This window comes from Coturnix japonica, chromosome 6 (genome assembly GCF_001577835.2).
Source record: "Coturnix japonica isolate 7356 chromosome 6, Coturnix japonica 2.1, whole genome shotgun sequence".
NCBI classification, from domain to species: Eukaryota; Metazoa; Chordata; class Aves; order Galliformes; family Phasianidae; genus Coturnix; species Coturnix japonica.
The window spans coordinates 19,787,928-19,803,453 of record NC_029521.1 but is presented as its reverse complement, the minus strand read 5'-3'; the positions used below and the strand labels follow the sequence as shown (position 1 = coordinate 19,803,453).

Sequence of the window (15,526 nt, the reverse complement as noted above, 5' to 3'; positions counted from 1 at the left end):
GGCCGCGCTCACGCGGCAGCGTGTTGTCAGCGTGCTTTGGTGTCAAGCCACGAAAGCGGCCGCCTTAGCGAGGCAGCGATGCTTAGCAACTGCCTGCATCTAAAAATAAGAGCCATTTAGCGAAGAAAACGCGGCGGAGAAATGCTCGGAGAGCTGCTGGGGAAACACGCTCCCTCCTTGCGGCCGCGGAGCCGGAGAGGAACCCCCGGGACGCCTCCACCCGCCCCAGCTGCGGGTCCCGCAGCGCTGCGCTCGGCCGCTGCGTCGCATCCCCACCCTGAGCCCGGCAGGGGCTGGGGACCGGCTGCACCCCGGGGGGTGCCACGAATGGAGCATCGCCAGCTGCTCCCCATGGGCTCCAGCAGCCCGGGGGCGGCACTGCGGGCACGGCCGGCCCAGCGGCTCTGAGTGGGGAAGAGGTTCAACTTCTGCCATCCCTGGCCCTTTGGGAGGTGAATGTGGCTATTTTTATCCCTGCTCAGAGCTCCTGCAGCACAGTGAGAGATGCTGTGCCAGGATGAGAAAGGTGGGGGGCTTGTTGGGGGACACGGGCTGACGTGGGGCAGCCCCACAGACAGCCCACTGCCCCACAGCATGGAAATGGGGGCAGCTGCTCCATGGGGATGGCTGTGATAGTGCAGGGTACGGCCAGCACAGCTCTCCCTGGAGTTGGGGATAGGGGATGAGCACAGGGCTGGGAGCAGCGACCATTGGGGACACTCAGCAGCTGCTGGCAGCACCCATCCCTGCAGACCGCACCAGAAATCCCAGGCTCAACACCAAGCCCTCATCCTGAGCTGCTCCCAAGTGCACAGCACAAAGAGTGTGGCACAGCAGGACAGCAAGACCAGGAAGGCCAAGGGAGCTCTCACCCCAGCCACCCACAGCCCACAGCCTCCCTGTGCCTTCCATGGGACTCCAGGAGCTCCATGATCCAGCAGCAGGCTGGCGGGGCTCGGAGTCGCGGCGCAGCGAGCGAGCGGCAAACCCAGCTCATTTAATCTATTCAATTGGATTCAATTTCCAGCCCCGTGATTCAATTAGCCCTGGAGGGACAGCACAGGAGAGCAGAGGCCGCCGAGCAGAGCCCAGCACACGCTCCATCAGCCTCAGAGCCGGGCAAAGTCCTGCAGCACAGGTGGGCAGCGATGTAAGTCTGACCTATGATTCTCACTCACTGCAAGGCCCAGGGGAAAGGCCCACTGCATCCTGACCCCCCACCCCGGGTGTCTGGGGCTCTCTAACATTACTGCTCCCCCAGCAGGATGGGGAGGGTCCCCCCCAACAGATGCATCTCCCTCAGCTTGGCTTGAAAAATGGGACCTGTGTGAGCCATGAAGGGAGGGTTGACACCAAAAGTCACAGCAGCTCTTTCTAATCAATTTTTAATAACTCCCTCCAAAGTTTAGCCCAAACTCCATTTTTCTCCTGCAGAATTTAGCCATTATTTTGTAAATTATTTGTTTCCCTGCAGTGGCAGCCTAATTTAAAGGCAGGAATCTGATTTCTCCCCACACTCGCCCGGCCTCAGAAACAGCTCTTCCAATAATAGACTGGGTTATGAATTAGGTATAATAAAATACACTCAGCAGTGCAGATGGGACACAGGAAAGCCTGGGGTCACCAGGCAGCCCTTGGCAGGACGTTGGAGCTCCGTGGCTTTCTGCTCAGCTCTGAGGGGCTCCACCACATCCCCTCTGGCTGCTGACACACCACCCGCTGGGCACAGGGCTGCCCCCAGCTCCCCCCCAAACACTGCACACAGCACACAGGCAGGGCTCCGCTATTTATTGAGCTCTAGGTAGGTATGTACATCCATTTACAGTGCTTGGGGTGGTGACAGTGTGACAAGAGGACGTGCGTGGCAGTCTTCCCCAGCTCAGCTTCCAGCGGGGACAACCTCAGGAGCTGCTCTCACCCACAGCCCGGGTTCATTGCAGCACAGGGGAGACCGAGCCCATTCCCACCCCTTTGCCAGCAGGGAAATGAGCACCTTCCAGCTGCCCCAGCCTGCTCTCAAGCTGAGTGTTTCCCCACAGCCTGTTTGCTGGCCCAGCACCATCCCGCTGACACGCACACACTCGCAGGGCACAGCAGCAGGTTGGGATCTGGCTCAGCTGACAGAAGCCAGACAGCCCCACGCTGCAGCAAGAGGCCTCTGCAGGGAGAAGCTGATGCTCCCAAGGAAAACACAGCACCCAGCGGGCTCTGCAGCCAAGGGCGCAGCTTCAGGTCCCCACGCTCACGGCAGGTAGAGGGGAAACATGAAAGTAATTGGTACATGTTGACATGAATAAACATGGCCTAAAACTGGCAGAGAATGAGCGCGATGTCACTCACAGCACTGCAAGCTGTGAGGCTAAGAGCAGGGCCAGGCACTTGTGTCTTCCTTCTCATTTTCTAGGAGAAAAAAAAGTGGATCTGGGATGCAAATAACTTCTTTAGTGCGACCTACAGTCAGGTCTGAACAGCGCTGCTGGGAGCTGAAAATGCACCAACAGGGAGAAGGTGTTTATGCTGCATATCTCTGAGTTGGCAGCACTCAGCACAGGTTCTGCCCTCCAACAGGCTGAGCAGAAAGGTTTCCCTGCACTCCAGAGAACCACCCTGGAGCTCTGCTCCTGGAACTCTGCTGCAGGCTGCTTAGGGAAAACAGAAAGACAAGCTAGAAAGTGAACCAACTACTTGTGCAGCTGTGTTTGAACTGCAGTAGCTGCAAGCTGCACGCAAGGAAAAATGGGGGACTTGTCAGCTCAGGAAGCTCATCGTGCACTTGCATACATGGGCAAGGCAGACGTTCCTGTGAGGAAGAGGATTGTCACAATGCAGTCTCTGATGGGCATCAAAGGGAGCGGGGAGGGGGTCAGGCTGTTCTCTGACCCATGGAAGTAGAATATCTAAACATTACCCTCCAACCTATGAACAGCAGAGATGTGCTGGGCTGCTGGAAGCAGCGCTGACCCCAACCAGAGCCGGCCTCCGGTTACACAGCACTCACTTTGGTGGCTGATGTCCTGCATGCTGGTGCAACCAGATCTTGGAGGCAAAATTTCTCCTTCTTCAGTAATTTGATGGCTTGGTACAAGCAACATCTGACATCTGAAACCAGCAGCACCTGGGCCCTGCTCTCCTGGGAATTCATTTTACATCCCCCCAGATTTCCCAGCAGGACGGCAGTGGATCTGACCTATGGTTCAGGAGGGATGGTGGATCCAGAGAGCTGTCAGAGCTCAGAGAACTTTCTTGTAGAACAGATGAGCGACCTCCACCCAGCACTGCCTCACACAGCCACAGTGACTTTATTGTTTTGGTTGTGAGCTCTCCCCACCTCTGCTACGAAGGCTTCCAGTACATCCTCCCTGAGGCTGTGGAAGGAATCTCCCGTTGCTGCTTCACAGAAACAGCTGCCCACCCCCCTGGCACGGTACAGAATTGCTTCCTCCTCCTCCATAGGCCGACTCCTCAGCCACAGTCCCATTGAAACAGATGCCTTTGGGATCAAACACACAGCAGCAAGGCTCTCCCCTGGAAGAAGTGCAGTCTATTCTGCAGGTGGAAGGCTGCAGATGGGTGTCCCCGCCCAGCCGGGCCCATCTCTCACCAGCCCTGTGCAGTAGCTGTGCCTCTGCTTCAAGAGATGGTGGAGAATTCCTTCAGCAGCAGCTCCTGGCTCAGCGTGTTGAAAGCAAGGTTCTTCCTCACGTTGATGCTGATGGACCGAACCTGATGGAGACAAAGCAAGACATTTTAGCCAAGGGATGCTTTTTGGCTCCCGGGAAGCACAGCAACTTTGACGCAGCTCAGCATGAAGCTGTGATGGCTCTAGAGGACTTGCTGCAGCCAGTGCTCTGCATATTCTGCATATGCTGAGTGCCCTGAACTCGATGCTGAATGGCCAGCTGTCTCTGAGGATGCATCTTAACCCCTTAATGATGCCTGGCTTGTGGCCACCCCCACAGGCTGCAGGAAGAGGTGGGCAGCCCCATGGCACAGCAGCTCCCAGCTCTGAGTGCCTGCCCCAGACTGGGCTCCGTCTCAGCTGCACTCGGCAACAAGAAAACAGAGTCAAACATCATCTGTGTCAGCGCCTGTGCAGCAGTGATAGAAAGCAAAACTGACACGAGCTCATCCAAACAACGGGATTACAGTTCCCAGAGACTTGGAGCCTGTGATAATAAGGTTGTTGCTGACCTGGTTAGTGCTTTGTGCTTTTTAAAAGCATTGGAGGATGAAATAAACAGAAGCAGAATAAGGGAACCAACAGTGGGGGCTGGAAGAGGAGTTTATTCTGGTGAGGGCCCCTCCTGCAGCCCTGGGGGGATGGGATGGGGTAACAGGTAGGGCAGAAAGATGCTGCAAGTAGTGTAAGTCAGCATCCTATTATGGCCAGAAGCATTTCTGTGCATCCCAATGACAGAAGGAACAAGCAGAAACGAGCCCCTGGCTTCAGGAACTGCTGCTGGGGCCAGACATCAGCTGTAGGAGGCACCGAAACCATATCCACATACAGGTCTGTAAGGAGGGTGAGACGGCAGAGAAGCTGGAGTGACAAACGACGAGAGCACAAGGCTTAGCAGAAATTGTAGCTATGGGGCAGAGCAGAAGAAATTAAGCCTATTTAGTCTGCAAAGAGAAGGTTTAGGAGGAACAGAGCAAACGCTCTCCAATACGTAAAATGAGGTCAGGAAGAGAACAGTGAGTAATACCTTCCCGGCTCCCCAGGGATGGGGCAAGAAATATTCAGCTTAATTTAAGACAAAAGATTTACACTGGAAAAGAGGAAATACTTTTAACCCTGCGGGTTATGAAGCAAGGGAATGGATAGCTGAAGCTTTCACTTAAGGATAGCCCCAGGTTTCAAGAGAAGCTTGCTCCAACTTTGGCCAAAAGTGGTCGAGACAGACCTGGATCTGCTATAGCACAGATCTGGGAGAGGAACGAGAGGGATAATGACACACAAAATGACCCTGACATCTCTGCAGATCTCTGCCCAGCATTTCTGCTCCAAGACAGCAGGCAGTTCTGAGCAGACCGGCTCTAAAGGTAAGAATAGCTCAAATTAAAGCTAAATCGAATCACGTCCAGCACCAAGGCTCAGCACAGGGAGCTGGAGCTTATTCCTCTTTTGGGGCTGGAAGAGCAGCCAGGTGTCTGCCTGCAGCAAGCAGGAACTTCAGGAGCTTCCTGCAGGCTGGTCGAGCTGCTCCAGCCATGAGGGTACCCCCAGGAGCACTCCTGGAGCTGCAGCAGGCTGCTGGCGTGGGAGCTGCCAGATCTCTTTAGGAGGGCTGATACAAGCCTCTGAAAGTAAGCACAGAGCTGCAGCATTCGTTCTGTGAGGCACTCAAAGCAGCGCGTGCGTCCTCTCCTGCTTCTGGATAGAGCACGCTGAAAAGCCTTCAAAATTGTTTTCTCTCTGTTAGCAGCTCGGATCTCATTTAACCCACAGACTTTGGAGAAATGGGACACGCTTGGAATGCATCACTTGGAGAACAAGGAGCAGAGGATGGGATGAATGAATGGGAGGCATTAACCATGAGAGGCAAACATTACTCAGCTCTAGTTTGGGTCATTATAGCTGGGTTTGTGCAACACTGTACAGATACTCCTATCTTGTAGCAAGTTCCATCAATTAAACCTGTTTCCAATCAACAAGCAGCTCTTAAGAGATTTGTACAATGGGAGGAAGGTTTACACTGACTGTTATATCTAATTAAAAGTCAAATTAGTGTAATTTTCCCCGCAGAAATCAATCCCTAATCAGACTATTTTGAGACTCCGCTGAAACCCATCCAGCTGCAGACTGCTTGGAAAGATGCTGAATGTCTTTCTGTGTATTTCTGCAGCTGCAACATGAGGGTCCAGAAGCCCACATCCATACTGCTCACTCTATCAAAGCAGCACAGACCTCCAATGGCATCCCCAGCATTTCAAAAAAGAAAAAAAAGAGTTAGAAAACCTCCCAACTTCCTCCTCTGAGTCCTCAAAGGCGGCACAACAGGCCAGAAAATGCAGCTGATACAAACGCATCACCTTCCATCACAACGCTGCAAGCCTTTGAAAACTTCTTTGAAAGGGGAATGGGAGAAGAAAGCAGGTTTTTCTTTGGGATTAGCGGGAAAGAGCAGCACAGAAGGCAAAGCCAGAGCAGTGAAGCAGTGCATTAGCAAGGCATGTCAAAGGAGTGAGAACAAGATTTCTGAGCATAAAGGAGCCAAGAGAATGGCCTGGGGAAGTTTCTGCTCACCCACTTAATGGGAGCAAAGGGAGATGAAAAGAAGGCTGAAGAGGAAAATGGCTCCTGCATGTCATTCCCCACCGAGCAGGGTTTGCCTTAACTCAGTCCCGCAGTCACAGACAGACAAGAAAATCAGGCAGAACCTGGAAGGAGTTACTTGCAAACAAATCCTCTTTAGGATTTTAGCACGAGCTTGGTAACTGTACTGGAAACCAGTAGCTCACCAGCAGCCCTGCTCCACTGGTAGGAGGGCCCACAAAACAAATTCACTCTTCCCCCCTTTGTGAAGTCCTTCAATCTTAGCAGCTAAACACAGCACACCGGGTATGGGGATGTCATCCAGCACCACACCAGCAACAACCACAGCCAGAGGGAAAAGGAAGCCAGCTCTCCAGTTTGAAGAGGATTTGGGGAGGACAGGGCAGGGCCCTTAAGATGAGCTGTGAGAACAAGTTAATAGAGCCATCCGTTTCTGTGCACCTAGAGGAAAAACAGCGTGGAAGACCGGAGGAGAGTCGAGTTTGCTGAAGACAAATCATAACCTATCACGTTGATTTCCTGCTGTGCTGAGGGAACAGCTTAATGGAAAGCAGGGGATTTTCTGTAGCTGTGAGTAAAAAACCTTTAATAGGGTCCCAATTCTCAGGGCATCGAGAGAAGTGTGGATTAAACTGTTTCACAACTGGGTCAATCAGCACGTTTAGACAGTAATTATTCAGGCATCACTTGCTCTTGAGGAGAAGGTCCCAGGGGTGGCTGGACTGGTAATTTTCAGAAGGGGGGTCTGGATTACGTTAAACAGATTCTTAAATGATCCATAATTTGGAGGAATCACGCATACATAAAAAAGGGGCTATGAGGAAAAAAACAATCAGCCACACTGTTTGGTAGCTGTGATGATCTTAGAGCTGAGGATGTCATTTTAATCAATCGCCATAATCAGCCAGAGCTCCTGCCAGGCCAAAGGGAAAGTGGGGCACGCAGGAAGCACGTGGCTGAGAGGCTGGGGAAGGAGAAACAGGCTGAGGAGGGCAGGAACCCCCAGGACAGAGAAGATGACAGCAGAAACATGGATGTATTCTATTGCCAGGGTACAGTAGCCTGTTACAGGGGGGCTACGGTCACATTTCCTTGTGTGCATTCTAGATATGGTATCAAACAGCAGGGCAGGAGAAAAGAACGGGCACAAAGCAGCAAAGAAAGACATGAAAGCGGTCAGAAATGGCTCTTGTCCGTATCCTAATTGGGTGGTTAGTACCGAAATGACATAGAAAGACATTAAAAGGTTAAGCAGTATGCAGCACAAGGGATCAAAAGCGACTCAGGCACGCCTGCTCTGGAGCAGAGTAGACAGAAGGAGGCGTAACACTCCCAGACTCCTGCAGGCTCGTGATGGAGTGGGCTGGCGTCAGTTACTCATCAATCAGCGGACAGGGCTGGAGGAGACAAGCACTCCTCAAACCGGTGGAAAGAGCTGCCAGTCAGAGACCGCTCCTCTCGCTCAAGTCATAACGATTTAAAAGTGAGGGAGAAACAGGCTTTCCTCAGGGCTACCAGCCACTAAAAACCACTGGCTCCGCTGGATGGGAAAATGCCCTGACCCAACAACCATAATGCAGCTCCCTGCAGCAGGGTGAGCAAACTGGCCTGCTGAAGAACACCAGCCCAGATTAGATGGATGCTGTTTTGCCTCCAGTGAATTGCTTATTGTGGTGCTTCCTACCATTAGTTCACTTCTCTGTCAGTAGGAGATGTTTCTAGACAATGCCATTGCTTTCTTTCCCTGGGAACCTGATTTTGGGAGTGATGGAGGAAAGCCTGTGCAGGCAGGTGTGTGACCAGCATCGCATGGTGCTCAGCCCCACCATGTGTTGTTAGTGCGGGCTCACTAACAACAGCAAAAAGACACACGTGCTCTATGCCATAAAATCAAGGTGGGAGCAGCCAGATCTTCCAGCACACACTCATCACCACAAAGCACATTAGATCCCCACACAAAGAAGGAACAGAGACTCTGCTGGCCTCAACAGCCCGGTGGTTCCCCCCCCAGCCATATTGTGCAGGGCAGGGAGCTACACAGTTGCAGATCAGCCAACACACAGCATTTGTTGGATTCTACTCCTTGCCCCACCTTTGGGTACAGTCTCCAATGCAGTAATTGGGCTGCTCAGCTATACCCCAAATGCCCTTCTTAGACCACAAGCAAAAGCTTCAGAACAGAGCCACTGATTCTGCAGCTTACCAGCTCTTTGAAGAAGGCAGCCTCCTTATGCTGCTCAGAGTAGCGCTCGTACTGATCCAGTCCATCCTGCAGCTTCAGGGTCAGCGTGTCGTAGTTGGAGCGCACCACTTCCAAAACCTGCCAAAGACAAGCCAAATGCAGCAGAAACATCAGCAGGTGCAGATGCCTTCACATAGGAGGAACAAGGCTGTGGTAGATCACATCTCTGGCACCTGATTGTGCAACATAAATGACTTTAACAGTCAATATTTGGTACATGACTAATAAAATGGAGGTGGGCACAAAAATACTTCTAATGCCACTAAGGAACAGCCCTCAAATATACAGAATTTCTGCTTTCACCAGAACAGTGGATGAGCCTCTAACTACGGCAGCAGCAGTTTCCCAAATACAATTACATCATCGGAGATGTAAATATGATCTTATTAAGTTAAGCAGCTAATTACCACGTGCACACTCAAACGTAACACAATAGGCACCATACAAACAGAGGCTGGCCTGACCCCTATCTCCTCACAGCGATAGTTTTGCCAGCTTTCTAATTACAATCCACAACCTGCTTAAATGTTGACTTCTGCAGTGGCTCAGGTCAGCCTCCATACTGAGCACTGCATTCTCTGCTGATGGGAATAAACTTGATAGGCTCTAAGGTAAGACCAAATCTGCAATGAATTCCAGTATTAGGAACGAGCAGAGCTGCACATCCAGGTTTTCCTGCCCAGGAGATCCCTTTTTGTTGCCTGCAGTCACTGCAGCCAAATCACTCTGCTTAGGCTGCTGCCTTACTCTGCTCCCAGCACTGCAAATTCATAGTAACACATCTGCCCTAATGAACTATTTGCTCTCCTAACTCAGGGACAGTAAGAGGGACTCCCACAATACTTTTTAGCTTCAAAGCACTGCTTGGACAAATGCATTCTTTGAAGCATTTGTGAGATGGTAAGTGGCAGTAATCTTCCTATTAGGAACCATACAGCTCAGTACTCCTGGGTAAAACATATGCTTGAAACAGTTCTCTTAAACACAAGAATTCCCTTCCTAGGCTGTTACCATTTGATCTCAGAGCTAAACAGAACCACAGAATATCAACATCTGAAGTTTGCATTACAGTAGCTTACGTGCAGCCATGAGCACAACAAAGGGTGTCAAGTGCAAAAGAAGAGTGCCCTATCCCACACAGGCTAAGCGCAAGGTTCCCACTAAGGCAGAACTCAAAGGACATCACCCAAATGAGGACTGGCCATGAAAAAGGGACTCAGAAGCGGTTGCTGGGTGAGATGGTCCCATGGCACCATTTTCACAGCTCAACTGCCCTCCAGCGCTGCAGAGACAAGTCAGAGGAAGGAATCAGCGCTTAGTGAGGTTATTTCAGAACAGCCTGTCAGTGTCCTGCTGCAGGAGCATGCAGCCGCCTCTCCGGGAGGACTCATTTCCTAATTCTGTTTGTCAGCCCCACTGGCAGAGGAAGAACTCTTTGCAGTGACAGCCATCTCCAAACTCAGCCTGGCCCTCTTACTGCTGCGTGCACAAGTTGGGAGAAAAAGTACAGAGCCAAGAGCAATGACGGAAGACAGAAAGCTTGGTACAGGAATGATTTACTTTAGGGTACAACTATCCACTAGGGACAGAGATCAGAAGTGTAATGCACCTTTGGAGCAACAAAGCATCCAGCAGCTGGCATGAATCAGAGGGCTGTCCTCTTGTCACTCGGAGGAAGCCAAACGGACCAAGATTAGTAAGACACAGGGGAGCAGCCCTGTCTGAAAGGTGAGGAACAGTACACTGCAGGCAGCAGTTAGCATTGTAAGCAGCATCCTGTAAATCAGCCCTCCCGTGCCACCTCTGAAAGGCAGCTCACAACACTGTGTGCTGCTCCAGTAGGACAGCAAAGGAGTAAGAGACCCCAAGCCCTGCTGTGTTACTCATTCCTTATCGCAATCTCCCAAGTAAACTTGAGATCAGCTTATCCCTTTAGCTGTGAACAGTCATTGGTTTCCATGTCTTATCTTCTTTTAATTATGAAATAGAACTTAAAAAGAAAGGGTAAGTTAAAAATAAACAGCTTCTCTTCACTGCCTGATAATTTCCCTTTCTTGCTGCTGCAGAGAAAAAAAAAATGCTACGTGGGATCTGAGATAAACCCACTCACGGATCATTTCACTTATGCTCTGTAATGGATAGGAGCTGTTACTGAGATTAGGACCTGCCATCCTCGAAACAATTCCATCTGCTCTTTAAGATGCAGCTGCACCTTAAAGGAGGAGAGGTTAAAGATTGCAGCACAAGGTATTAAGAACATCTAACATGACGGCTTGAAAGGCATCAGCATTCTGCTTGATGACAAATACTCACATCCTCCGCGTGACAACATCCTGAGCTGGCATCCTCTGCCCTTCTTACACCTGCTTTGACTTCTGCTCAGAAAAACTACTGCAAGGGTGTCCCTGTGCGCTAAATGCACAAGACCTTTATCTATGCCTCTCTCCAGTACAAAAGACCCAGGAGAACTTAACTTTCAGAGTGAAGCATTTCTCTTTCAAGATCCTGCCCAGCCCGTTTTCCCTGGAAGTCTCCAGAGAAGAGCAGAAAACATCAGAACTGAGATGATGGAGTCATAGAATCATTAAGGTTGGAAAAGACCCTCCAGTCCAGCTGTCAACCCATCCTCATCACACCCACTAACCATGTCCCTGAGCTTCCCTGGGCAGCCTGTGCCAATCCTTCACTGCTCTGACTTAGAAGAAATCTACCCCTACATCCAAGCTGAACCTCCCCTGGCACAACTGAAGGTCATTCCCTGTCATCCCATTCCTAGTTACAGGGGAGAAGACAGTGAAGTACAAGCAACCAAAGAGCATTTCACCCCCCATCCTGCCCAGGAGAACACAGTCGACATCAAAGCCAGATGCACAGCACACCTCACTGATCAGTAACGTTTTAACCTGCAGAAACTTATGTCATCTGCAACTGTACTGACTTGGTGCAATGTAGAATTAGGGAACACCACTTTGTGCCACCCAGCAGCAAACCTGGCAGCATGCAGGCTCTGAGAAGCAAACAGTGTCAGAAGAACAGAGTAAAAATAGAAGGAAGAAGAAAGCAAGGTCTCTGCACAGTGTTTGCAATCAGCACAGAAGACAAGAACACAATCAGCCAGCGGTGCCAGCACCTTGCTAGAGCCTCTGTGGACCTGCAAGATGGTCATTAGCTACCAGAGCACAAACCTGGTTGGAAAGCAACCAACTGGATGACCTTGCATTAAGCAAGACCAGAAAGTTGCTGTCCCACACTGGAGCATGGAGCGTTCCTCAGCAATGCAGCTGCATGGGTGGATACAGCACAGGGATCAAGGAAAGGGGTACAAACAAGCAAACCTCCTGTCCTCTCTGTGACAGAGACAGAATTAGCACAATCCCACCTCCAAAACACCGCGAGCACACCCTGCAGGCTGTCCCTTCAGCTCACAGGAATGAGGCTAAAAGAGGCATTAGGGTTTCCTATTCCATTAAAAGCCTGATGTGCATTTTATACCAGAGTCCTCTAACTGGTTTATTTCCTCCGGATTTAGTCCAAACCTTCCCCCTACACTAATGTATAACTCACTGTTCCCAAGCATTTCTCTACAGTGAATCCAACTGAACAGCAACATTCCTCATTGTAATGAAAAGGCTGCTGCCACCTGGGCTACAAAGAGGCTATTGCCTCTCCATAACAAAGTGCTAGATAATTGACATAAATTTTGCAATAGCATCTTCTAATTAATACGGAAAATGATATATATATATTTTTCCAAACGGCATCACACTTCTCACAGAGCAACTTAAAAGTTGCTGATGCAGGCTGGAGTCTTTGCTAGAATTAATCCCCAGAAGTGCCAAAGATAAAGCAGATAATGAAATAATTAGAAGTTAAATGAAAACAAACACACAGCTGCCACAGTTCCCAACAGAGTCTGCCCAGACCCCGCTGCTCTCAGCTCCCTCTCCCCTTCTGCCTAAGCCAAGCTCAGAGAGGATCCACTCAGGCTGTCAGCACTACCCAGGTGTGCAGGAAGCAGCTCCCATTCATTCATCCTGGGACAAGCAGCAGCACAGAGCTCTCTCTCTGCCCCAGCACTACCTTACCTTTGAAGCTCTTCTGGAGCTAAATGCAGTGCTGGTGCTCCAACATCACCCTTCACCCCCAAGCTAATCAAGCCATGAGTCTTAATCCCATGCTCATGAATGCTAAGAGGAAGAGGAGGAGGACGTTGCTATGACAGTCACAATTCAGATTCCTGTGTACAGCACACATCTGCGGATGCAGAGTAGGTCTGATGAACACAGTGGGAAAGGAAGATCTGGGCATGAGATGCAAGCTGTCACACCATGCATGTACAAGATACACAACACATTGCCATTCCTATTCCTATGCCTCGCATCCCCTGCACCAAGCACCTGCTGCCTGCACTACAATGCAAGGGAAGGACCTCCAGCCCTCCCCTGATGCTGGCTGCACCACGCTGATCACTTCTGGCCATTGCTGGTAGTTCTGCTGTGTGCTGCACCACACTGGGCCCAGCCAAACACAACTCCCCTTGGCCCAGATCCTTCCTGAGAGCCGCTTTCATCCATCTGAACTCGCAGTACTGAAATCCAGGCCTTACCACCTCCCTACATAAGGCAAAAGGTTTTGATAGTAGGTAAGATAAGAGATAATTTTTATTTTACCCTGCAACATGAAGGGAGGACACTTCACATCCCCTTCTGCTCATATTTCAGCACTCAGCCATTCTGCAGGGCTCGGATTTTCTGCAGCTCAGACTCAATGATCACACAAAGATCTGTGATCTTTAAAGGCACAAGCCTAAAAAGTCGACAGTTTCCATCCATGGAGTGGGAGTGTTTGGTGGCATTCTTTCCTGCTCTGCCCACCAGGTGCCTCTTTGAATGATAAATAATAGATGCACTGACTCAGAAACAACCACCGTTCTCCCAACGCTGCAAGCAGAAATTGCATCCTGCTTTCAGACAAGAGCGATCTGCTCCACTCAGGTTTCCAAATCACCGTCTACCTGAAGCCAGAAGGTATTCAACTTTACTGGGATATTTCTGAAAGCTGGGTCGCTTCCAGGCTGGTTGGATCAGTGAGACTTTTCCCACTACGTAATGCACAGGATGAAATCTATGGAGGATCTGACCTCACAAATACCCAAAGCCAAACCATCATCCAACTCCAGGCAGAGGAAAAGACCAAAAAAACACGACTCCAACTGTCTTCACAATCATCAGTTAATAAAATAAACACCCTCCAAGGCAGACCTTCATACCAAGATGGAGAGATCTGCCAGGAAGCAGAGCCCATGAACTTCCCTGCTGTTAGAAGCTTTGTGAGGAATGCAGGTAGCAGACAGGATGATGGCAGGAGTGTAAAACCCTGCGATAGATCGATCTGCTATTTTGGAGTTACAGCCCATTTTGAAGTTGTGAACCCTTCTCTCCAGCTGGTGGCATTTATGAAAACACTCTTCACTGCTACGTATGCGAGAGCACTTGCAATTCTGCCAAGGCTCCAAATGCACTGCAGATAGCTATGGACTGGACCGTTAATTTTTTTATTTCCCCATTGAGCTCACAATTAACTTAAGTGCTGAAAAGTGATGGGCTGTTCCAGGAGCGGCTTTTATCCACCAGCTGCATTCTAGCACAGCAGTAAATCAACTGCTGTCACCAAAACAAAAGGAAAAGCATCCTTATGCTCACTGTGCACGCTACCTTTTCAGCCTACCTGGTCAGCCAGCATTCTGCAAATGAACAGTGTGATTTGTGTACATTCACTGCTGCTAACTTCTCTTAGAGGAACATTTTGTCTCCCTGAGCATAGAGAGAACAGTCAGCAGCAGCTTTCCAACGTACCAGTTAACCAACCAATTAAGGTCAGCAACCCTGCTGCCCAAAACAAGAGAGAAGTTGAAAACAGCTCCTAAGGATATAAGCTGTGGGCTGCTGCTCCGGTCAACCTGAGAAGCCAGGACACACACAGCTGGTACAGAAATCAAAGACAGCCACAGGAACCTGAAAAACAGCAGCTGAAGATTTTAAGAGAAGGTCAGAAATAAAACCTTTCTAGGCACGGCGGGCAGAAAGCATCCTGGCAAAGTCTGAAATGGAAATACACAACTCTGGGTTCAGATTGCCTTGATGAGGTGATAACAGCACGCCTGGTGTGCACCAGGAGGAAAGAGGAAGATAAGGAAGCTGCTTCCTAATAAAGAAATTAAGATTTCCCAGAAGATGGCTGGCTCGGGAGACAAGGTGCGCAAAAAAAGAAACACCACCCTTGCCATTCAATTTAACCTGAAAGACAGAAGCAAGGGGACTTGGAATGACTTGGGTTGGAAGCTGACCACAAACAGTAAATGAAGAAGACCATCTTAAGATGGGGAAAACCACAACTTCTAAAAGCAAGTAAGAAGTGTGGACAACCAAGATACCAGAGGAGCACAGGTTTACCTCAGCCCATGAGTTCTATTTTGTTTCCAGTTCTCTCCCTCATTCCATTCAGGGGGCAGTGAGCAAACAGCTGTGTGGTGCTGTGCTGGGTCAAAGCATTACAGGACGTGGACTATCCTGCAGTTCTACACCACCTTTTCTGAAATAAGGGAGGCTGAATCAATGTCCAACACTTAAAATGTGCATTATCAAAGCTTTATAAAATGGCAACACAGTACTGTTTTATTTTGTTTTATTTTGATTTTTTTCTCTCTAATACTTTCTAATCCCCTGCCTGCCTTTCTGATGACCATGGAGCCTTCAACCAATGCTGTCAGACTTAGCAGAATGATTCCCAGAGTCCTTCCCTGCACGGCAGCATCCAGCAGGCTTTCCTACAGCTTCAAGGCTCTAAGAGCCCTATCAACTCAATCTGAAAAAATTCCCACTGAGGATATGGCCCAAAAGAAACAGAACTGTAGTCAGTTGTTAGCTACAAATAGCAGCATCGCCCCTAGGGACAAAAATTGTTGTAGCAGGATGCCAGGGAAGCCAGCTAACAGGGAAAGGTGCACA

General features: G+C 49.9%; 1 protein-coding gene across 3 annotated transcripts in view; it reads right to left on the bottom strand.

Annotated features, from left to right (window-relative positions):
* Positions 1–1,772: 1,772 nt before the first annotated feature.
* The window catches only part of ARMH3 (armadillo like helical domain containing 3), a 104,153-nt gene continuing 90,399 nt past the window's right edge, over positions 1,773–15,526 (bottom strand). Inside the window, exons 25-26 of one of the 3 annotated variants that reach the window (XM_015866959.2) lie at positions 8,481–8,597; positions 1,773–3,723 (exon numbers count right to left, since the gene is read on the bottom strand). In XM_015866959.2, the coding sequence (XP_015722445.1) occupies positions 3,631–3,723; positions 8,481–8,597 (210 nt within the window). In that variant the 3' untranslated portion in view covers positions 1,773–3,630. The remainder of the gene's footprint in view (positions 3,724–8,480; positions 8,598–15,526) is intronic. The other 2 variants (XM_015866958.1, XR_004307748.1) reach the window with 2 other exon arrangements.